General features: G+C 65.1%; 2 protein-coding genes across 2 annotated transcripts in view; both read left to right on the top strand.

Moving 5' to 3' along the window:
- LOC138101635 (protein capicua homolog) overlaps positions 1-14,699 on the top strand; it is a 17,571-nt gene extending 2,872 nt beyond the window's left edge. Inside the window, 17 exon segments of the mRNA XM_068999404.1 lie at positions 62-131; positions 133-210; positions 212-246; positions 1,118-1,301; positions 2,003-2,212; positions 2,949-3,135; positions 3,238-3,329; positions 3,990-4,193; positions 4,610-4,814; positions 7,712-7,998; positions 8,603-8,686; positions 9,046-9,204; positions 9,206-9,243; positions 10,382-10,533; positions 10,624-10,755; positions 12,457-12,588; positions 14,357-14,699. Coding sequence (XP_068855505.1) covers positions 62-131; positions 133-210; positions 212-246; positions 1,118-1,301; positions 2,003-2,212; positions 2,949-3,135; positions 3,238-3,329; positions 3,990-4,193; positions 4,610-4,814; positions 7,712-7,998; positions 8,603-8,686; positions 9,046-9,204; positions 9,206-9,243; positions 10,382-10,533; positions 10,624-10,755; positions 12,457-12,588; positions 14,357-14,640 — 2,533 coding nt within the window. The 3' untranslated portion in view covers positions 14,641-14,699.
- A 2,958-nt stretch (positions 14,700-17,657) lies between these two features.
- On the top strand, positions 17,658-22,800 carry LOC138101631 (small ribosomal subunit protein eS19). The gene is made up of 6 exons (XM_068999401.1): positions 17,658-17,758; positions 17,851-17,921; positions 18,136-18,236; positions 21,078-21,261; positions 22,601-22,655; positions 22,742-22,800. The coding sequence occupies exons 2-6, from the start codon at positions 17,851-17,853 to the stop codon at positions 22,766-22,768; spliced, it is 438 nt and encodes a 145-aa protein (XP_068855502.1). The 5' UTR covers positions 17,658-17,758; the 3' UTR covers positions 22,769-22,800.
- Positions 22,801-23,627: the final 827 nt, after the last annotated feature.

Genomic DNA, 23,627 nt, shown 5'->3' with positions numbered 1-23,627 from the left:
GGGTGCCCCCACTGACCGCTCCCACCCCCGGCTGCCCCCCGCTGACCGCTCCCGTCCGCAGCGGGGAGAAGGACCACATCCGCCGGCCCATGAACGCCTTCATGATCTTCAGCAAGCGGCACCGGGCGCTGGGTGCACCAGCGGCACCCGAACCAGGACAACCGCACGGTCAGCAAGATCCTGGGCGAGTGGTGGTACGCGCTGGGCCCTGCGCGAGAAGCAGCAGTACCACGACCTGGCCTTCAGGTGCGCTCTGGGGGGTCCCCGGGGGGATTCGGGGGGTCCTCGGGGGATTTGGGGGTCCCTGGGGGGGATTTGGGAGTTCCTGGCCAGAATTCGGGGTGTCCCTGTGAGGGTTTGGGGGGTCCCCGAGGGGATTTAGGGGGTCCTGGGGGGGATTTGGGAGTTCCTGGCCAGAATTCGGGGTGTCCCTGGGAGGGTTTGGGGGGGTCCTCGAGGGGATTTGGGGTCCCTGGGGGGATTTGGGGGATTGTGGGGGAAATTTTGGGGTTCTGGGAAGGATGGGGGGGGTCCTTGGAGGGTTTGGGGTGTTCCTGGGGGATTTGGGGGGTTCTGGGGAAGATTTGGGGGTCCCTGGTGAGATTTGGGGGGGTCCTGGGGGGGATCTCAGGGGTCCCTGGGGGGATTTGGGGGGCCCTGGGGGGATTTCAGGGGTTCCTGGGGAGATTTGGGGGTCCTGGGGGAGGATTTAGGGGTCCCCGGGGGAATTTGGGGGTTCCCTGGGGGGATTTGGGTGGTCCCAGGGGGATTTGGGGGTCTCTGAGCAGATTTGGGGGATCCTAGAGGGGATTTGGGGGGTCCCAGGGGATTTTGGGGGGTCCCAGGGGCATTTGGGGGGTCTCAGGGGGATTTGGGGGGATTTGGGGGATCTTTAATGGGATTTGGGGGATCCTGAATGGGATTTTGGGGGGTCCCAGGGGGATTTTGGGGGGTCCCAGGGGGGATTTTGGGGGGTGTTTGACGCGCGGGCTCCCCCTGCGGGTGAGGGAGGGGGCGTTGCGGGGGCGGCTGAAGGGGGGTCCTGGGGGGGTTTTGGGGGGGATCGGGGGGGTCCCGGGGCTCTGTTTCGGGGGGATTTGGGGGGGGGGTCTCTGAGCTCGCCCCCCCCGCAGGTGAAGGAGGCGCATTTCAAAGCCCACCCGGACTGGAAATGGTGCAACAAAGACCGGAAAAAGTCCAGCTCGGAGGGGGGGAGGGGCCCGGGGGGGGCCGGGGGCGGCCCCAAAGAGCCCCGCGAGCGCAGCGCCTCCGAGAGCGGCCCCCCCCCGCGCCCCCGCCAGGTCTGGGACCCCCCGGGACCCCCCCAGACCACCCCAAACCAGCCCAAAACATCCCAAACCACCCCAAAATATCCCAAAGCCCCCCAAACCACCCCGAACCACCCCAGACCAACCCAAACCACCCCAAACTCCCCCCCAAACCCCCCCAAACCACCCCGAACCACCTTAAACCAGCCCAAACTCCCCCCAAACTGGCCCCCAAACCACCCTAAACCATCCCAAACCACCCCCAAAACATCCCAAACCCCCCCAAAAGTGTCTCAAACCACTATAAACCGCCCCCAAACCCCCCCAAACTCCCCGCCAAACTCCCCCAAACCACCCCAAAATTGTCCCAAACCACCATAAACCCCCCCAAACCACCCCAAATCATCCCAACCCCCCCCAACCCCTCCCCAGACCACCCTAAACCACCCCCAGATCCCCCCAGACCACCCCAAACCCCACAAACGCCCCCAAACCACCCCAAAGCCCCCCAAACCATCCCAAACTCCCCCCAAACCCCCCCAAACCACCCCATCCCCCCCCAAAACCACCCCAAACCTCCCCCAAACCCCCCCAATACTCCCCCAACCCATATCAAACCCCCCCAAACTCCCCCCAGACCCCCCCAAACCCCCCAAAAACTCCCCCAACCCATATCAAACCCCCCCAACCCCCCCACCCCCCCCCCACTGACCGTGCCCCTCCCCCCCCCCCAGGTGCCGCCGACCCCCCCGAGGCCAAGGGGGTCCCGGGGGGTCCCGGGGAGCCGCGCCCCGCGGGGGGAGGGGCAGCGCAGCCCCCCCCGCCCCGCCCCCCGCGCCTTCTCCCACAGCGGCAGTGGGGGGGGGGCGACCCCCGCGGGCCCCCCCTGCACGAGCTCAGCCAGGTGGGGGAGGGGCTTTGGGGAGGGGGAGGAGCTGGGGGGGGTTGGGGGTGTGCGATGGGGGGGGTTGGGGGGGGTTTTGGGGAGGGGTTGGGGGGTGTCTGATTTGGGGGGGGTTCTGGGGGGGTTTTGGGGGGTTTGGGGGGGATTTTGGGGGGTTTTGGGGCTCCCTGAGGTGCGGATTTGGGGATTTTTGGGGGATTTGGGGGGATTTTGGGGGGTTTTGGTCCTCCTGAGCTGCAGATTTGGGGATTTTGGGGGGATTTTGGGGGGTTTTGGGACTCCTCTGAGCTGCAGATTTGGGGTTTTTTGGGGAGATTTTGGGGGGTTTCGGGCCCCGCTGAGTTGCAGATTTGGGGATTTTTGGGGTGTTTTAGGGGGTTTTAGGGTTCCCTGTGCTGCGGATCTGGGGATTTTGGGGGGGTTTTGGGGACTTTGGGCCCCCCTAAGCTGCGGATTTGGGGATTTTTGGGGAGATTTTTGGGGAGATTTCGGGGAATTTTGGGCCCCCCCGAGCTGCAGATTTGGGCATTTTTGGGGGGGTATTTTGGGAGATTTCGGGGGGTTTCGGGCTCTCCCGAGCTGCGGATTTGGGGATTTTTGGAGGGATTTTGGGGGGGTTTCAGGCCCCCCCCGAGCTGCAGATTTGGGCATTTTTTGGGGGGGATTTTGGGGAGATTCCGGGGAATTTCAGGCCCCCCCAAGCTGCGGATTTGGGGGGGGGGGATTTTGGGGGCGGGGGTCTCCGCATTCACCCCTTTCTCCCCCCCCCCCCCCAGCTGTGCGCGGGGCCGGCCCCGTTCGGGGGTCCCAAGGGGGGTCCGTACGCGCCCCCCCCCGCCCGGGCCGGGCCCCCCCGGCCCCCCGGCCGCGCCCCCCGCCCCCCCCGGGCGCAGAGCGAGGAGATGACGAGCGACGAGGAGCGCATGGTGATCTGCGAGGAGGAGGGCGACGATGACGTCATCGGTGACGCACACCCCCCCCGCCCCGCACCCAAAATCTCCCGAGGGGTCCCGAGACCCCCCCCCCCCTTCTCTCATGACCCCCTCCATGACCCCCCCCCCACAGATGACGGGTTCGCCCCTCCCCCTCCCGACATCGACCTCAAGTGCAAGGAGCGAGGTGAGCGACAGCGAGAGCGACGGCGAGGGGGGGACAAGGTGGGGCTGGGGGGGTCTCAGTGAGTCTGGGGGGGCTCTGTGGGGCTGGGGAGGGGGCTCAGTGGGGCTGAGGGGCTGGGCAGGGGGGCTCGGTGGGGCTGGGGGGCTGTGCAGGGGGGTTCTGTGGGGCTGGGGGGAGGGGGTGTCTGTGGGGCTGGGCAGGGGGGCTCGGTGGGGCTGGGGGGTCTCAGTGAGTCTGGGGGGGCTCTGTGGGGCTGGGGGAGGGAGCTCGGTGGGGCTAGGGGGGCTCTGTGGGGCTGGGCAGGGGGGATTCTGTGGGGCTGAGGGGCTGGGCAGGGGGCTCGGTGGGGCTGGGGGGCTCTGGGGCTGGGGGGCTGGGCAAGGGGGGCTCTGTGGGTCTGGGGAGTGTCTGTGGGGCAGGGGGAGGGGTCTCTGTGGGTCTAGGGGGGCTTTGTGGAACTGGGGGGTCTCTGTGGGGCTGGGGGAGGGGTCTCTGAGTCTGGGGGTGTCTGTGGGGCAGGGGGGGTCTCTGTGAGTCTGGGGGGTCTCAGTGAGTCTGGGGGGGTCTCTGTGGGTCTGGGGGGTCTCTCTGAGTCTGGGGGGGGCTCTGTGGTTCTGGGGGGGCTCTTTGGGGCGGGGGTCCCTCCGGGGGTCCCAGCCCCTCACCACCGCCCCCCCCCCCCTTTTCCCCTCCCCCAGGCCCCCCCCCGGAGGCTGTTCCCGCCGGCGCCGCCCCGCCCCCCCCCGGAGCTGGAGCCCCCCCCGGGCCCCCCGAGCCGCCCCCCGGCCCCTCCCCCTACAAGGGGCCGCCCCCCGCCCCCCCCCAAGCGCTTCGAGGGGGGCCCCCCCCCGCGCCCCACCCCCCGCCGCAAACGGGCCGAGAGCGCCGAGGGGGGGCTGGGCGTGGGGGGAGGGGGCGGCTCGGCGGCCCCCCCGGGGGGGAGCGGCCCCCCCCCGCTGCGCCCCGGGCCCGCCCCCTCCCCCCCCCCGCCGCGGGACCCAAGCCCCTCCCCCCCCCTCCGGCGGCCGCGGGGGGCGGGGGAGGGGTCGTGGCCAACCTGGTGCTGGGGGGGCTGCGGCGCGGGGGGGGGGCGGCGGGGGGGGGCCGGGCCCTCCTCCCCCTCCCGCCCCTCCCCCCTCGGTGGCGCTGCTCCCCTCCCCCCACCCCCCCGTGCAGCTCCTGGCGCAGCCCCCGGGCGGGGGAGGGGGCGGGGGGAGCCGGGGGGCCCGGGGGGGGGCGGCGGTGGGGGGAGGGGGGAGGGGCGGGGGGAGGGGCCGCGCCCCCCCCCAACGGGCCCCTCCCCCTGGGCATCACGCAGGTGCAGTACATCCTGCCCACCCTGCCCCTCCCCCACGGCAAGGCCGCCGCCCCCAACCCCCCCCCCACCGGGACCCCCAACCCCCCCCCCGGCGCCGCCCAGCCCCCCCCCGGCGCCCCCCCGCTGCACTTCGCCCTTCCCCCACCCCAGAACGGAAAGGCCCCTCCCCCCCCCGCGGGGGGCTCCGGCGGCTGCGCCCCCAAAGGTACCCGGGGGGGGGGGAGGGGCGGGGGAGGGGGTTTGGGGGGCCTGGGGGCGGGGGTCTCTGCGGGAGTCTCTGGGGGGGTCTCTATGGGATGGGGGGGGGTCTCTGGGGGGGTCTCTCTGGAGTTTTGGGGGTCCCTGGGGGGTCTCCATGGGGATTTGGGGTATCTGGGGGGAATCTCAGGGGGGTCTCTGTGGGATGGGGAGGGTCTCTGGGGGGTCTCTGTGGAGGTTTGGGATCTCAGGGGGGTCTCTATGGAGTTTTGGGGGTCTATGGGGGGTCCCTGGGGGGGTTTCTGGAGGGTCTGTGGAGGTCTCCATGGAGTTTTGGGGGGGTCTCTGGGGGGTCTCTGGGGGGTCTCTATGGAGTTTTGGGGGTCTCTGGGGGGGTCTCTGGGGGGTTTTTATGGGATAAGGGGGTCTGGGGGTGTCTGTAAGAAGTTTTGGGGGTCTTTGGGCCGTTTCTGGGGGGTCTCTGGGGACTCCATGGAGTTCTGGGGGCTCTCTGGGGGGGGGTCTCCACCTGCCTGACCCCCCCCCCCCCCGTGCCCCCCCCCCCCCAGCCCAGGCCTCCCCCCGCCAGGGCAGCCCCCTCCCCCCGCGCCGCTGCTCCCGGGGAAGGTTCTGGTGCCCGTGGCCCCCCCCGGCCCTGCCCTGACCCGTTCGGGACCCCCGGCGCCGCCCCTCCCCCCGGCAAGGTACGCGCCCCTCCCCCCCACCCCCCTTTCACCCCCCTCCCCCACCCCCCGATCTGACCCCCCCCCCCCCCATTTGTGCCCCCCCAGATCATCCAGCTCAGCCCGGTGCCCCTCGTGCCCCCCGGCAGCCCCGGGGCGGGGGCAGGGGGGGCCCCCGCGCCCCCCCCCAAGGTGCTGCTGCCCCCCGCCCGCATCGCCTACGTGCACCCCGCCCCTCCCCCCCCCGCCGCGCCCCCCGCGCCCCCCCCGGCCGCCGCCTTCGTGCAGCCCCCCCCCGTGCTGGGCTTCACCGCCCTGGGCCCGGGGGGGGCCCTGGTGCAGCCGGCTGCTGCCCGGTGAGTGCGGGCACGGGGGGCTGGGGGGGGGTCATTGGGGGGGGTTGGGGGGGGTTTGGGGTCATTGAGGGGTCATTGGGGTGATTTTCGGGGGTTTGGGGGGGGTTTGGGGGGGGGTTTGGGGTCATTGAGGGGTCATTGGGGTGGTTTTGGGGGTCCCTGGGGCGATTTAGGGGTCATTGGGGGGGGTTTGGGGTCATTGAGGGGTCATTGGGGTGATTTTGGGGGGTTTGGGGGGGTTTGGGGTCATTGAGGGGTCATTGGGGTGGTTTGGGGGGGTTTGGGGTCATTGAGGGGTCATTGGGGTGGTTTTGGGGTCCCTGGGGCGATTTAGGGGTCATTGGAGGGGTTTGGGGGGGCTTGGGGTCATTGAAGGGTCATTGGGGTGATTTTGGGGGGTTTGGGGGGGTTGGGGTCATTGAGGGGTCATTGGGGTGGTTTTGGGGGGGGTTGGGGTCATTGAGGGGCCATTGAGGGGGTCATTGGGGTGGTTTTTGGGGGTCCCTGGGGCGATTTAGGGGTCATTGGGGGGGGTTGGGGGGGTTTGGGGTCATTGAGGGGCCATTGGGGTGGTTGGGGGGGGGTTGGGGTCATTGAGGGGTCATTGGGGTGATTTTGGGTGGTTTGGGGGGGTTTGGGGTCATTTAGGGGTCATTGGGGTGGTTTTGGGGGGGTTGGGGTCATTGAGGGGTCATTGGGGTGGTTTTGGGGGGTTGGGGTCATTGAGGGGTCATTGGGGTGGTTTGGGGGGGGTTGGGGTCATTGAGGGGCCATTGAGGGGTCATTGGGGTGGTTTTGGGGGTCCCTGGGGCGATTTAGGGGTCATTGGGGGTGGTTTTGGGGGGGTTTGGGGTCATTGAGGGGTCATTGGGGTGATTTTGGGGGTTTTGGGGGGGTTTGGGGTCATTGAGGGGTCATTGGGGTGGTTTGGGGGGGTTTGGGGGGGGTTGGGGTCATTGAGGGGTCATTGGGGTGGTTTTGGGGGGGTTTGGGGTCATTTAGGGGTCATTGGGGTGGTTTGGGGGGGGTTTGGAGTCATTGAGGGGTCCCTGGGGTGGTTTGGGGTCATTTAGGGGTCATTGCCATGGTTTGGGGGTCCCTGGGGTGATTTTGGGGTCGTTTAGGAGAGGTTTAGGGGTGATGGGGGTGGTTCAGGATCCCTGGGGTGATTTTGGGGTCAGTTCAGGGTCATTGGGGTGGTTTTGGGTCATTTAGGGGTCATTGGGTGGTTTGGGGTTCACACGGGGTGATTTTGGGGTCATTTGGGAGCGGTTTAGGGGGTGATGGGGGTGGTCTGGGGTAATTTGGGGGTGATTGGGGTGGTTCGGGGGCCATTTGGGGGTGATGGGGTGGTTTGGGGTTAATTTGGGGATGCTTTGGGGGTCCCCGGGGTGATTCTGGGGTCATTTCGGGCTGGTTTGGGGTCCCCGGGGGTGATTCTGGGGTCATTTCGGGCTGGTTTGGGGGTCCCCAGGGTGGTTCTGGGGTCATTTCGGGCTGGTTTGGGGTCCCCGGGGTGGTTCTGGGGTCATTTCGGGCTGGTTTGGGGTCCCCGGGGTGGTTCTGGGGTCATTTCGGGCTGGTTTGGGGTCCCCGGGGTGATTCTGGGGTCATTTCGGGCTGGTTTGGGGTCCCCGGGGTGGTTCTGGGGTCATTTCGGGCTGGTTTGGGGTCCCCGGGGTGGTTCTGGGGTCATTTCGGGCTGGTTTGGGGTCCCCGGGGTGATTCTGGGGTCATTTCGGGCTGGTTTGGGGTCCCCGGGGTGATTCTGGGGCCGCTCCGGGGGTCCCGGGCAGTTCCCGGGGGGGTTTTTGGGGTCTCTCTGGCTCCCCCCCCCCCTCACTCCCCCCACCCCCCACCCCCAGGCCAGGGGTCCCTGCTGGCCCCCGCCCCCGTGGGGGTCTCGGCCCTGCCCCCCCCCCAGCTGCCCCCCCCCAGCTCGGGGGGTCCCGTCCTGGCCGCCATCTACCCCGGGGGGCCCGGCCCCGCCCCCGGCCCCGCCCCCGCGCCCGGATTGGTCTACAGCGTGGCTGGCTCCGCCCCCCCGGCCCCGCCCATCCTGCCCAAGGCCGGCCCCGCCCCCACCCCGGGGGCCGCAGGTACGGGGGGAGGGGGCCGAGAGGGGGCGGGGCCTAAAGGGGGGCGGGGCCGGGTGGGAGGAGCTTTGGGGTGGGGGCGTGGTCTGGAGAGGGGCTTGTGGAAGGGGAGGGGCTTAAAGGGGGAGGGGCTTAAAGGGGGGGGTTAAAGCAGGGGAGGGGCTTAAAGCAGGGGGCTTAAAGAGGGGGAGGGGCTTAAAGGGGTGGGAGGGGCTTAAAGGGGGAGGGGCTTAAAGGGGGGCTTAAAGAGGGGGAGGGGCTTAAAGGGTGGGAGGGGCTTAAAGGGTGGGAGGGGCTTAAAGGGGTGGGTGGGGCTTAAAGCAGGGGGAGGGGCTTGAAGCAGGGGGGAGGGGCTTAAAGGGGGAGGGGCTTAGGGGGCTTAAAGGGGGAGGGGCTTAAAGGGGTGGGAGGGGCTTTAAAAGTGGGAGGGGCTTAAAGAGGTTGGAGGGGCTTAAAGGGGGAGGGGCTTAAAGGGGTGTGAGGGGTTTAAAGGGGAGGGGGCTTAACGCAGTGGGCGGGGCTCTGGAGGAGCAGGGCTGCATTATGCAAATGAGCGCGGGGTGATTGACACGTGGGGGGGCCAATGAACTTTAATGCGGCTTTGCAAACGAGGGGGCGTGGCCCGGCCCCGCCCCCTCACCCCTCCCCCTCTCCCCGCAGCCCCCCTGCCCTTCCCCCCGCGCCCGCCCCGCCCCCCTCCCGAAGCCCCCCCAGAAGGTCAAGGCCGCCCTGGCCACCATCCCCGTGGGGGGAGGGGAGGGGCCGCCCCGCCCCCCTCCGGACCCGCCCCGCCCCCCCTCCGCCGGACCCCGCCCCTCCCCCCTCCTCCTCCTCCCCTCCCCCACCGCCGCCCCCCCTCCCCCCCGCCGGCGACTGGGACGCCGCCGCCCCTCCCCCACCCGCCGCGGACCCCCCCCTCCCCCCCCCAGCGCCGAGGCCTGGAGCCAGCGGGACCCCGTGGGGGAGGGGCCGCCCAGCCCCGCCCCCCCCGACCCGGTGAGTGCCGGCCCCTCCCCCCCCCCCCCATCGTTATTCGCCCCCCCCCCCCCCGACCCTTAATTAACGTGCTAATCACCCTTTCCCCTCCCCTCCCCCCCCCGCAGGCGGAGCGCTGGGCCCCGCCCCCCGCGGCCACGCCCCCCGCCGGCCCCTCCTCCACCGCCCCCTCCCCCCCCGCCGCCCCCGAGGGGCCCCCCCGCGCCGCCCCTCCCCCACCGGCCCCTCCCCCCGCCGAGGGCGGGGCCAAGAAGGCGAAGCTGCGACCCCCCCCCCCTCAAAAAAACCTTCGACTCGGTGGACAAGTGAGTGGGGGAGGGGCGGGGGGCGCGGCCTGGGGGTCCCTGGGGGGGGTTATTGGGGGAGGGGGTGTCCGCGGGGTGTTTTTGGGGTATTTTTGGGCAGTCTTGGGGTCCCTGGGGGGGTTATTGGGGGTGGGGGTGTCTGGGGGGTGTTTTTGGGGTATTTTTGGGGTCCCTGGGGGGGGTTATTGGGGGAGGGGGTGTCCCAGGGGTGTTTTTGGGGCATTTCTGGGTGGTTTTGGGGTCCCTGAGGAGGTTCCCCAGCCCCGGGTGCTGTCAGAGGTGGATTTCGAGGAGCCCCCGGGGGGTTTTGGGGTCTGCCTGTGATTTTGGGGGTATTTAGGGTGGTTTTAATGTCAGTGGCGTTTGTCCGTGTGATTTGGGGGGTTTTGGGGTGGTTTTGGGGTCGCTGGGGTCTGCCTGTGTGATTTTGGGGTTATTTAGGGCGGTTTTTGGGGTCAGTGTGATTTTGGGGCTATTTAGAGCAGTTTTGGGGTGATTTTGGGGTCAGTGGCCGGGCTCTCGCCCCCCAGGGTGCTGTCAGAGGTGGATTTCGAGGAGCCCCCGGGGGGTTATTGGGGTCTGTGTGATTTTGGGGGTATTTAGGGCGGTTTTGGGGTGATTTTGGGGTCAGTGGCCGGGCTCTCACCCCCCAGGGTGCTGTCGGAGGTGGATTTCGAGGAGCCCCTGGGGGGTTTTGGGGTCTGCCTGTGATTTTGGGGGTATTTAGGGCGGTTTTGGGGTGGTTTTGGGGCGGTTTTTGGGGTCAGTGTGATTTTGGGGCTATTTAGAGCAGTTTTGGGGTGATTTTGGGGCGATTTTGGGGTCAGTGGCCGGGCTCTCACCCCCCAGGGTGCTGTCGGAGGTGGATTTCGAGGAGCCCCCGGGGGGTTTTGGGGTCAGTGTGATTTTGGGGGTATTTAGGGCGGTTTTGGGGTGATTTTGGGGTGATTTTGGGGTGATTTTGGGGTCAGTGGCCGGGCTCTCGCCCCCCAGGGTGCTGTCGGAGGTGGATTTCGAGGAGCCCCCGGGGGGTTTTGGGGTCAGTGTGATTTTGGGGGTATTTAGGGCGGTTTTGGGGTGATTTTGGGGTGATTTTGGGGTGATTTTGGGGTCAGTGGCCGGGCTCTCGCCCCCCCAGGGTGCTGTCGGAGGTGGATTTCGAGGAGCGCTTCGCGGAGCTCCCCGAGTTCCGGCCCGAGGAGGTGCTCCCCTCCCCCACCCTGCAGGCCCTGGCCACCTCCCCCCGGACCATCCTGGGCAGTTACCGCAAGAAGCGCAAGAACTCCACAGGTGACCCCTGACCTCTGACCCCCCCGTGACCCCCCCGTGACCCCCCCGTGACCCCCCCGTGACCCCGCTGACCCCGCGCTGTCCCCAGAGCTGGAGCCGGGCGGGGGACGACCCCCTCCTCGCCCAAGCGGAAGCTGCGGCGCCGCTCGAGCTGCGGCTCCGACCCCACCACCCCCAAAAGCGCCAAATGCGAGGGCGACATCTTCACCTTCGAGAGGCCCGGTGAGAGAGGGGGGGCGGGGACCCCGAAATGGGGAGGGGGGGGGGGGAAAAAGGGCCTGGAATTGGGGCTGGGGGAGCGGCGAAATTGGGGGGGAGAAACCCCAAAATATCTGGGGGGAAATGTCCCGAAATTGGGGCTGGGGGAGCGCCGAAATCTGGGGGGAGAAACCCCAAAATATCCGGGGGGAAACACCCCGAAATTGGGGCTGGGGGAGTGTGAAATCGGGGGGGAGAAACCCCAAAATATCTGGGGGGAAACGCCCCGGAATTGGGGCTGGGGAGCGCCGAAATCTGGGGGGAGAAACCCCAAAATATCCGGGGGGAACGGCCCAAAATTGGGGCTGGAGGAGCGCCGAAATCGGGGGGGAGAAACCCCAAAATATCCAGGGGAAATGCCCCAAAATTGGGTCTGGGGGAGTGCTGGAGCCTGGGGGGAGAAACCCCAAAATATCCGGGGGAAATGGCCCAAAATTGGGGCTGGGGGAGCAGCGAAATCGGGGGGGAGAAACCCCAAAATATCTGGGGGGAAACACCCCGGAATTGGGGCTGGGGGAGTGTGAAATCGGGGGGGAGAAACCCCAAAATATCCGGGGGGAAATGTCCCGAAATTGGGGCTGGGGACCCCCCTGAAATCTGGGGGGAGAAACCCCAAAATATCTGGGGGGAAACACCCCGGAATTGGGGCTGGGGGAGTGTGAAATCGGGGGGGAGAAACCCCAAAATATCTGGGGGGAAATGTCCCGAAATTGGGGCTGGGGACCCCCCTGAAATCTGGGGGGAGAAACCCCAAAATGTCCGGGGGAAACGGCCCAAAATTGGGGCTGGAGGAGCGCCGAAATCGGGGGGGAGAAACCCCAAAATATCCAGGGGAAATGCCCCAAAATTGGGTCTGGGGGAGTGCTGGAGCCTGGGGGGAGAAACCCCAAAATATCCGGGGGAAATGGCCCAAAATTGGGGCTGGGGGAGCGGCGAAATCGGGGGGGGAGAAACCCCAAAATATCTGGGGGGAAACGCCCCGGAATTGGGGCTGGGGGAGTGTGAAATCGGGGGGGAGAAACCCCAAAATATCTGGGGGGAAACGCCCCGGAATTGGGGCTGGGGGAGCGCCGAAATCTGGGGGGGGAAACCCCAAAATATCCGGGGGGAACGGCCCAAAATTGGGGCTGGGGACTACCCCAAAATGTGGGGGAAGAAACCCCAAAATGCTGACAGAGCAACCCCAAAATATCTGGGGGAAACGCCCCAGAATTGGGGCTGGGGGAGCAGCGAAATCTTGCGGGAGAAACCTCAAAATATCCGGGGGGAAATGTCCCGAAATTGGGTCTGGGGGAGCACCAAAGCGTGGGGGGAGAAACCCCAAAATATCCGGGGGGAATGCCCCAAAATTGGGGCTGGGGACCCCCCTGAAATCTGGGGGGAGAAACCCCAAAATATCTGGGGGAGACGGCCCGAAATTGGGGCTGGGGGAGCGCCGAAATCTGGGGGGGAAACCCCAAAATATCTGGGGAAAACGCCCCAAAATTGGGTCTGGGGGAGCACCCCGAGATGTGGGGAAGGGAAACGCAAAACGAGCAGGGAGAGAACAGTGAAATTTTGGGAAACCCCAGAACTGAGGGGAATTTTGGGGAATTGGGGAGGGGAGGGGGGGGGAAACCCCAAATTCCCGAATTTTGGGGCGCCCCTGACGCCGTTTTCCCGCAGGGGGGGAGGGTGAGGACGTTTTGGGGGAGCTCGAGTACGACAAGGTCCCGTTCTCGTCCCTGCGCCGCACCCTGGACCAGCGCCGGGCCCTGGTGATGCAGCTCTTCCAGGAGCACGGCTTCTTCCCCTCGGGTGAGCCCCAAAATCCCCAGGAATGGCCCCAAAACCCCCCCGGGAACGGCCCCAAAACCCCCCCGGGAACGGCCCCAAAACGCCCCCGGGAATGGCCCCAAAATCCCCGGGAATGGCCCCAAAACCCCCCCGGGAACGGCCCCAAAACGCCCCCGGGAACGGCCCCAAAACGCCCCCGGGAATGGCCCCAAAATCCCCGGGAATGGCCCCAAAACCCCCCTGAGTCATCCCAAAATCCAGAGCACGGCTTCTTCCCCTCGGGTGAGCCCCAAAATCCCCGGGAATGGCCCCAAAACCCCCCTGGGAATGGCCCCAAAACGCCCCCGGGAACGGCCCCAAAACGCCCCCGGGAATGGCCCCAAAACGCCCCTGACTCATCCCAAAATCTGGAGCGCAGCTCCTGCCCTTTGGGTGAGCCCCAAAATCCCCGGAAATTGCCCCAAAATCCCCGGGAATGGCCCCAAAACGCCCCTGACTCGGCTCCTGCCCCTCGGGTGGCCCCAAAACCCCTGGAAATTGCCCCAAAATCCCCCTGACTCATCCCAAAATCCAGAGCGTGGCTTCTTCCTCTCGGGTGAGCCCCAAAATCCCCGGGAATGGCCCCAAAATCCCCGGGAATGGCCCCAAAACGCCCCTGACTCGGCTCCTGCCCCTCGGGTGGCCCCGAAGTGCCCCAAAGCCGTTCCGGTGTCCCCGTCCTCGCTCTGTCCTGTCCTGGGTTTTTGTCTGGGGGGTCAGCCCGTCCCATGACCCCGAGTGACCCCTGACTGTCCCCTGAGTGTCCCCTGAGTGTCCCCAAGTGCCCCTGACCATCCCCTGAATGCCCCTGACCATCCCCTGACCATCCCCTGAGTGCCCCTGACCATCCCCTGAGTGCCCCTGACCATCCCCTGAGTGCCCCTGACCATCCTCTGACCATCCCCTGACCATCCTCTGACCATCCCCTGACCATCCCCTGACCATCCCCTGTGTCCCCTGACCATCCCGAGTGCCCCGGACCATCTCCCGAATGCCCCGGACATTCACCCGAGTGCCCCTGACCATCCCCTGACCATCCCCGACCATCCCCCGAGTACCCCTGACCATCCCGAGTGCCCCTGACCATTCCCTGACCATCCCCTGACCATCCCGAATGCCCCGGACCATTCCCCAAGTGCCCCTGACCATCCCCGACCATCCCCCGAGTGCCGCTGACCATCCCCTGACCATCCCCTGACTCCCCCTGACCATCCCCTGACCATCCTGAGTGCCCCTGACCATCCCCAACCATCCCGAGTGCCCCTGACCATCCCCTGAGTGCCCCTGACCATCCCCTGACCATCCCCTGTGTCCCCTGACCATCCCGAGTGCCCCGGACCATCCCCTGAGTGCCCCTGACCATCCCCTGACCATCCCCGACCATCCCCCGAGTACCCCTGACCATCCCCTGACTGCCCCTGACCATCCCGAGTGCCCCTGACCATCCCCTGACCATCCTGACTGCCCCTGACCATCCCCTGACCATCCCGAGTGCCCCTGACCATCCCCGACCATCCCCCGAGTGCCCCTGACCATCCCCTGACCATCCCCTGACTCCCCCTGACCATTCCCTGACCATCCCCTGACCATCCCCTGACCATCCCAAGTGCCCCTGACCATCCCCTGACCATCCCAAGTGCCCCTGACCATCCCCTGACTGCCCCTGACCATCCCCTGACCACCCCCCCGACCACCCCCCGCCCACCCCCCGAGCGCCGCTGACCTCTCTGTCCGTCTCCGTGCCCCCCAGCCCAGGCCACGGCCGCGTTCCAGTCGCGATTTGCCGACATTTTCCCGACCAAGCTGTGCCTGCAGCTCAAGATCCGCGAGGTGCGCCAGAAGATCATGCAGGCGGCCACGCCCACCGACCCGGCCCCGCCCACCGACCCCGACGGCCCCGCCCCCTCCGCCGAGGCCACGCCCCCTCCCGCCGCGCCGGCCAATCCGGGCCCGCCCTCCTCGTCCTCCGACCCCGCCCCCTCCGCCGAGGCCACGCCCCCCTCGCCCCCCGCGGGCGGGGGCGGCGCGCGCTGAGCCATTCCAGGGCCACGCCCCCCCCCTTTTTTTTTTTTTTTTTGGTTTGTTTGGCTCCTCCCCCCTTTTTTTGGGGGGGGGGGGGGAGCGGGGGGGGGGGGCCAGGGCGAGGTCACGTGACCGGGAATCTTTTAACAATGGGAAAAAATCTTTGGAGCCGCCTCGGCCCCGCCCCTCGTTTTTGTGTCGCCGTCCGCCATTGGCTGGGGCGGGAGGCGGGGCTCGGGCCACGCCCCTTCTTAAAGGGGACGGCGACGAGGTGGGGACAGGGAGGGGGCACCTGCACGGCACCCTGGGGACACTGGGGACACTCAGGAGGGACACTGGGAGACACTGGGAGACACTGGGACCCTTAGGGGACACTCAGGAGGGACACTGGGAGACACTGGGACCCTTAGGGGACACTCAGGAGGGACACTGGGAGACACTGGGAGACACTGGGACCCTTAGGGGGCACTCAGGAGGGACACTGGGGACACTGGGAGACACTGGGACCCTTAGGGGGCACTCAGGAGGGACACTGGGACACCCTGGGGACACTCAGGAGGGACACCCTGGGGACACTGGGGGACACTGGGACACCCTGGGGACACTGGGAGACACTGGGGGACACCATGGCGGTGGCACTGGGACACCCTGGAGGACACTGGAGACACTCAGGAGGGACACTGGGAGACACTGGGGGACACTGGGACCCTTAGGGGACACTCAGGAGGGACACTGGGAGACACTGGGACCCTCAGGGGACCCTCAGGAGGGACAGTGGGACACCCTGGGGACACTCAGGAGGGACAGTGGGGACACTGGGAGACACTGGGACCCTCAGGGGACCCTCAGGAGGGACAGTGGGACACCCTGGGGACACTCAGGAGGGACAGTGGGGACACTGGGAGACACTGGGACCCTCAGGGGACACTGAGGAGAGACACTGGGACACCCTGGAGACACTGGGGACACTGAGGAGGGACACTGGGACACCCTGGGGACACTGGGAGACACTGGGGGACACCATGGTGGTGGCACTGGGACACCCTGGGGACACTGGGAGACACTGGGGACACTGAGGAGGGACAGTGGGACACCCTGGGGACACTCAGGAGACACTGGGGGACACTGGGACCCTCAGGGGACACTCAGGAGGGACAGTGGGACACCCTGGGGACACTCAGGAGGGACACTGGGAGACACTGGGGGACACTGGGACACCCTGGGGACACTGGGGGACACTGGGACACCACAGGAGGGACACTGGGGATACTCAGGGGACACTGGGACACCCTGAGGACACCACGGTGGTGGCACAGGGACCTTCAGGGGACACTGGGACACCCTGGGGACACTGCAGGGGTGGCACTGGGACAGTGGGAGACACTGGGACACCACAGGAGGGACACGGGGGCACCCTGGGGACACTGGGAGACACTGGGGACACTGGGAGACACTGGGGACACCACGGCAGTGGCACTGGGTCACTGGAACACCACAGGAGGGACACTGGGGACACACTGGGGACACCGCAGGGGTGGCACAGGGACAGCGGGACACCTCGAGGGGGGTCACTGGGACACTCTGGGGACACTGGGACACCTCGAGGGGGGTCACTGGGACACTCTGGGGACACTGGGACAGCCTGGGGACACTGGGACACACTGGGGACACCGCAGGGGTGGCACTGGGACACTCAGGAGACACTGGGAGACAGTGGGGACACCATGGCGGTGGCACTGGGACACCTTGGGGGCACTGGGGACACCACAGGAGGGACACTGGGAGACACTGGGACACCCTGGGGACACTGGGACACTCTGGGGACACTGGGACAGCCTGTGGACATCTCAGGGGTGGCACTGGGACACTGGGGACACCTCGATGGGGGTCACTGGGACACCCTGGGGCCACTGGGACACTCTGGGGATACTGGGACACCTCGAGGGGGGTCACTGGGACACTCTGGGGACACCGCAGGGGTGGCACAGGGACAGTGGGGACGCCTGGGGGGGGTCACTGGGACACTCTGGGGACACTGGGACAGCTCGAGGGGGGTCACTGGGACAGCCTGGGGTCACTGGGACACTCTGGGGACACTGGGACACTCTGGGGACACTGGGACAGCTCGAGGGGGGTCACTGGGACGCTCTGGGGACACTGGGACACCTCCAGGGGGGTCACTGGGACACTCTGGGGACACTGGGACACTCTGGGGACAGCTCGGGGGTGGCACTGGGACACTGGGACAGCTCGAGGGGGGTCACTGGGACAGCCTGGGGTCACTGGGACACCTCCAGGGGGGTCACTGGGACACTCTGGGGACACTGGGACACTCTGGGGACACCGCAGGGGTGGCACAAGGACAGTGGGGATGCCTGGGGGGGTCACTGGGACACTCTGGGGACAGCTCGGGGGTGGCACTGGGACACTGGGACAGCTCGAGGGGGGTCACTGGGACACTCTGGGGACACTGGGACAGCTCGAGAGGAGTCACTGGGACAGCCTGGGGTCACTGGGACACCTCCAGGGGGGTCACTGGGACAGCCTGGGGTCACTGGGACACCTCCAGGGGAGTCACTGGGACACTCTGGGGACACTGGGACAGCTCGAGGGGGGTCACTGGGACACTCTGGGGTCACTGGGACACTTTGGGGACAGCTCGGGGGTGGCACTGGGACAGCCTGGGGTCACTGAGACAGCTCGAGGGGGGTCACTGGGACACTCTGGGGACAGCTCGGGGGTGGCACTGGGACACTGGGACAGCTCGAGGGGGGTCACTGGGACACTCTGGGGACAGCTCGGGGGTGGCACAGGGACAGCGGGGACACCTCGGGGGCGGGGCCACGAGGGCCAAGTGGCCAATCAGGAGCGGCCGCGGCGCGGTGGGCGTGGCCACGGGCGGACCGAACCATTGGCACCGCGGGGGGAGCGCCGGCACCGACCAACGGCGCCGCGCCGGGGGGGGGGGGCGGCACCGCGCGCGCCCCGCCCCGCCCCATCGCTGATTGGCCGGCGCGTGATCTCGCCGCCGCGGATTGGCCGAGGGGAGTCTCGCGGGGTTTCGGCCCCTGCTGGGTGCACGGGCGGCCCCGCGCTCGGCCTCTTCCGGCGCGGCAGCGGCGGCGGCGAGGTGGGGACGGGAGCGGGGCCGGGAGCGGGGGGGGAACCGGGCCGGGAACGGGGCCCGGAACGCGGGGCTGACCCGGCCGCGTGTCCCCGCAGATGCCCGGGGTCACGGTGAAGGACGTGAACCAGCAGGAGTTCGTGCGGGCGCTCGCCGCCTTCCTCAAGAAGTGAGCGGGAACCGGGAGGGGTCCCGGGGGAGGGGGGGAGGGGAGGGGACCGGGAGGGTGCTGAGGGGTGGCGGGCGGGTGCTGGGGGGTCGTGGGGTACCGGAGGGGCTGGGGAGGGCGTTCCCCGGGGTTCCGCGGTGCTCCCGGTGCGGCTCCCGGTGCGGTTCCGGTTCCCGGTGCTGTCCCGGTGCTGTCCCGGTGCTGTCCCGCGCAGGTCGGGGAAGCTGAAGGTGCCCGAGTGGGCGGACACGGTGAAGCTGGCCAAGCACAAGGAGCTGGCGCCCTATGACGAGAACTGGTTTTACACGCGGGCAGGTGAGGCCGGGCACCGGCCCCCGCCCCGCGGCGGCTGCGCTGGCCCCCGGTGCCCCCCGAGCCCCCCGAGTTCCCCCGGTGCCCCCCCGAGCCCTCTCGGTGTCCCCCGGTGCCCCCCCGAGCCCCCCCCGGTGCCCCCCGAGCCCCCCCCGGTGCCTCTCGGTGCCCCCCGGTGCTCCCCGGTGCCCCCCCCGAGCCCCCTCGGTGCCCCCCCCGAGCCCCCTCGGTGCCCCCCCCGAGCCCCCTCGGTGCCCCCCCCAAGCCCCCCCGGTGCCCCCCCCGAGCCCCCCCGGTGCCCCCCGCTCTCCTCCCGTGCGGCCGCCGCGGTCTCGGGGGCTGCTCCGCCTTGTCCCGGGGGTGCTCCCTGTTCCCCGGGCGCTCCCCGACTCCCGTTCCCATTCCCGGTTCCCCCGGGCACTCCCTGACTCCCGCTCCCGGTTGCTGGTTCCCATTCCCCGTTCCCTCCCCGACTCCCGTTCCCATTCCCCGTTCCCATTCCCCGTTCCCATTCCCAGTTTCCCAGTTCCCATTCCCAGTTTCTCCCCACAGCCTCCACAGCCCGGCACCTGTACCTGCGGGGCGGTGCCGGCGTGGGCTCCATTTCCCCGTTCCCAGTTCCCATTCCCAGTTCCCATTCCCAGTTTCCCATTCCCAGTTCCCATCCCCATTCCCAGTTTCCCCGTTCCCATTCCCAGTTCCCATTCCCAGTTTCTCCCCACAGCCTCCACAGCCCGGCACCTGTACCTGCGGGGCGGCGCGGGCGTGGGCTCCATTTCCCAGTTCCCATTCCCAGTTTCCCAGTTCCCATTCCCAGTTCCCCATTCCCATTCCCAGTTTCTCCCCACAGCCTCCACAGCCCGGCACCTGTACCTGCGGGGCAGCGCGGGCGTGGGCTCCATTTTCCCGTTCCCATTCCCCATTCCCAGTTCCCAGTTCCCATTCCCAGTTTCTCCCCACAGCCTCCACAGCCCGGCACCTGTACCTGCGGGGCGGCGCCGGCGTGGGCTCCATTTCCCCGTTCCCATTCCCAGTTCCCATTCCCAGTTCCCATTCCCAGTTTCCTATTCCCAGTTCCCATTCCCAGTTCCCATCCCCATTCCCAGTTCCCATTCCCAGTTCCCATTCCCAGTTTCTCCCCACAGCCTCCACAGCCCGGCACCTGTACCTGCGGGGCGGCGCCGGCGTGGGCTCCATTTCCCCGTTCCATTTCCCCGTTCCCATTCCCAGTTCCCATTCCCATTCCCCATTCCCAGTTCCCCATTCCCATTCCCAGTTTCTCCCCACAGCCTCCACAGCCCGGCACCTGTACCTGCGGGGCAGCGCGGGCATGGGCTCCATTTCCCCGTTCCCATTCCCAGTTTCCCAGTTCCCCATTCCCAGTTCCCATTCCCAGTTTCTCCCCACAGCCTCCACAGCCCGGCACCTGTACCTGCGGGGCGGTGCCGGCGTGGGCTCCATTTCCCCGTTCCCAGTTCCCATTCTCAGTCCCCATTTCCCCATTCCCAGTTCCCATTCCCAGTTCCCATCCCCATTCCCAGTTCCCCATTCCCATTCCCAGTTTCTCCCCACAGCCTCCACAGCCCGGCACCTGTACCTGCGGGGCGGTGCCGGCGTGGGCTCCATTTCCCCGTTCCCAGTTCCAGTTCCCATTCCCAGTTCCCATTCCCAGTTCCCATTCTCAGTCCCCATTTCCCCATTCCCAGTTCCCATTCCCAGTTTCTCCCCACAGCCTCCACAGCCCGGCACCTGTACCTGCGGGGCGGTGCCGGCGTGGGCTCCATTTCCCCGTTCCCAGTTCCAGTTCCCATTCCCAGTTCCCATTCCCAGTTCCCATTCTCAGTCCCCATTTCCCCATTCCCAGTTCCCATTCCCAGTTTCTCCCCACAGCCTCCACAGCCCGACACCTGTACCTGCGGGGCGGCGCGGGCGTGGGCTCCATTTCCCAGTTCCCATTCCCAGTTTCCCAGTTCCCATTCCCAGTTCCCATTCCCAGTTCCCCATTCCCATTCCCAGTTTCTCCCCACAGCCTCCACAGCCCAACACCTGTACCTGCGGGGCGGTGCCGGCGTGGGCTCCATTTCCCCGTTCCCATTCCCCGTTCCCAGTTCCCATTCCCAGTTCCCATTCCCAGTTTCCCATTCCCAGTTCCCATCCCCATTCCCAGTTTCCCCGTTCCCATTCCCAGTTCCCATTCCCAGTTTCTCCCCACAGCCTCCACAGCCCAACACCTGTACCTGCGGGGCGGTGCCGGCGTGGGCTCCATTTCCCCGTTCCCAGTTCCCATTCCCAGTTCCCATTCTCAGTCCCCATTTCCCCATTCCCAGTTCCCATTCCCAGTTTCTCCCCACAGCCTCCACAGCCCGACACCTGTACCTGCGGGGCGGCGCCGGCGTGGGCTCCATTCCCCGTTCCCATTCCCAGTTCCCATTCCCAGTTCCCATTCCCAGTTTCTCCCCACAGCCTCCACAGCCCGGCACCTGTACCTGCGGGGCGGTGCCGGCGTGGGCTCCATTTCCCCGTTCCCATTCCCAGTTCCCATTCCCAGTTCCCCATTCCCAGTTCCCATTCCCAGTTTCTCCCCACAGCCTCCACAGCCCGGCACCTGTACCTGCGGGGCGGCGCCGGCGTGGGCTCCATTTCCCCGTTCCCATTCCCAGTTCCCATTCCCAGTTCCCCATTCCCAGTTCCCATTCCCAGTTTCTCCCCACAGCCTCCACAGCCCGGCACCTGTACCTGCGGGGCGGTGCCGGCGTGGGCTCCATTTCCCAGTTCCCATTCCCAGTTCCCAGTTCCCATCCCCATTCCCAGTTCCCCATTCCCATTCCCAGTTTCTCCCCACAGCCTCCACAGCCCGGCACCTGTACCTGCGGGGCGGCGCCGGCGTGGGCTCCATGGCCAAGGTTTACGGCGGCCGCCAGCGCCGCGGGGTCCGGCCCAGCCACTTCAGCCGCGGCTCGGGCGCCGTGGCGCGCCGGGTGCTGCAGGCGCTCGAGGCGCTCAAGGTGGTGGAGAAGGACCAGGACGGGTCAGTTTGGGGCCAAAAGCGGCGATTTCGGGCTCCGCCGGCGCTCTGCGGTTGGGTTTTGTTGCTCGGGGTTTTTTTTTTTTTTTTTCTGATTTTAAGTTTTCCTTTTTTTCCCTTTGAATTTCCCCGTTTTTCTTCCTGGGAATTTGAGGTTTTTTTCTTGCTTTTAAGCCTCCCCTTAATTAAATTTTGGGTTTTCCTGTTTTATGCTCCTGTTTGCCTTTTTCAGTTATTCCCATTGTTTCAGTTACTTAATTTTATGTTCCTGCTTTTTAATTCCCTTTTCATCCAATTCCCCATTTCCCTCCTTTTTTTATCCCATTTCCTCCATAATTTCCTATTTTCCTACCTAAAATTCCCCATTCCTTCTCATTTTTACCCCATTTCCCCTCATTTTTACCCCATTTCTCCTCATTTTTACCCCATTTCCCCCATAATCTCCTATTTTCCTACCTAAAATTTCCCATTTCCCCTCATTTTTATTCCATTTCTCCTCTTTTTTATTCAATTTCCCCACCTAAAATTCCCTATTTCCCCTCATTTTTATCCCATTTCCCCTCATTTTTATCCCATTTCCCCTCATTTTTATCCTATTTCCCCTCATTTTTATCCCATTTCTCCTCGTTTTTATCCCATTTTCCCCATAATCTTCTCATTTTCCTACCTAAAATTCCCCATTTCCCCTCATTTTTACCCCATTTCCCCACCTAAAATTCCCCATTTCCCCTCATTTTTATCCCATTTCTCCTCATTTTTATCCCATTTCCCCCATAATCTCCTATTTTCCTACCTAAAATTCCCCATTTCCCTAATTTTTACCCCATTTCCCCCATAATCTCCTATTTTTCTACCTAAAATTCCCCATTTCCCCTCATTTTTACCCCATTTCCCCCATGATCTTCTATTTTCCTACCTAAAATTCCCCATTTTCCCTCATTTTTACCCCATTTCCCCTCATTTTTACCCCATTTCCCCCGTAATCTTCTATTTTCCTACCTAAAATTCCCCATTTCCCCTCATTTTTACCCCATTTTCCCTCATTTTTATCCCATTTCCTCCATAATTTCCTATTTTCCTTCCTAAAATTCCCCATTTCCCCTCATTTTTACCCCATTTCCCCTCATTTTTACCCCATTTCCCCTCATTTTTACCCCATTTCCCCTCATTTTTACCCCATTTCCCCACCTAAAATTCCCCACTTCCCCTCATTTTTACCCCATTTCCCCTCATTTTCACCCCATTCCCCCATTAACCCCCCCCATTTCCTCTTTTTCCCTCCCTTTTCCCATCCCCCTTTTCCCGTTTTTTTACCGTTTTTGTCCCTTTTTTCCCCTCCCAGGGGCCGCAAGTTGACTCCGCAGGGGCAGCGGGACCTGGATCGCATCGCGGGGCAGGTGGGTCCGGGGACACCCCCACAAATTCGGGGGCAATTTGAGGAAATTTAACCAATTTCCCTGGTTTTTTTTCCCCACCCCGCCAGGTCGCCGCCGCCAGCAAGAAGCACTGAGGAAGCCAATAAATCAGTTTTCCCCTCCCTGAGCTCTCGAGTGTGTTTTTGAGGAGAAAACACCAAAAATCGGGGAAACCGGCCCCAAAAGAGCGGGGGTTTTTTCAAGAACCTGAGGAGGGAACGTTGAAAAGGGTGGGAAATGCCCCAAAACAGGAGGAGAAATCCTCAATTAGTGGGAAAAGCTCCCCAAAGCGTGGCAATGCGCTTGAAGTTAAAACAGAAAAAGCCTTAAAAGTAGGGAATTTCAAAATAAATTGGGATTTTTAGTTAAAAATTTAGAAAGTTGAGCCCAAGTTCTGGGACATTATCAGGGATCTCACACTTGAAATTGGTAAAAAAAAGTGTTAAAACCCAAAACCTCCCTGTTTTTAGGGCAGTTTTGCTTCATGATCTTCTCAGCCTCCAACTGCAGCAATTTTAGCAGGAGATAAGTGGGGGAAAAAAAAGCCATTTTTGTCCTAAAATGTCAATTTTTTGCAGCAAAGTGCTGGGTTTTACGGGTAAAGGGGCCAGGTCAGGGCTGAAAACATTTGGAAGAGGGAACGCGGTTTTCTTTAGACAGTTTTGTGTTTCACGTGGGGTTTTCCTTGTGTGTGGGATTTCCAGCTTTGAACTGAGAGGGAAAAGGTGGGGATTTGGGTCGAAACCACTTAAAATTGGTGTTCGTGGCACTTACCTGTCGTTCCATCCCCCGCTTTGCTTCCATCAGTGCTCTGGCAGGCTCCAGGATTGGAAAAGGGCATAAATTCCCCATTGTCCCCCTAATTTTAGCTCACGAAATGTAGTTTTACCTCAGAAAAGCTTTTTTTTTTTTTTTTTTTTGCCTTAGCAAAGCAGGGAAGGTTTCCCCCCACAA

This window comes from Aphelocoma coerulescens, unplaced genomic scaffold (assembly GCF_041296385.1).
Source record: "Aphelocoma coerulescens isolate FSJ_1873_10779 unplaced genomic scaffold, UR_Acoe_1.0 HiC_scaffold_375, whole genome shotgun sequence".
Lineage (NCBI taxonomy): Eukaryota > Metazoa > Chordata > Aves > Passeriformes > Corvidae > Aphelocoma > Aphelocoma coerulescens.
This window is presented reverse-complemented; position numbering and strand designations above follow the sequence as displayed.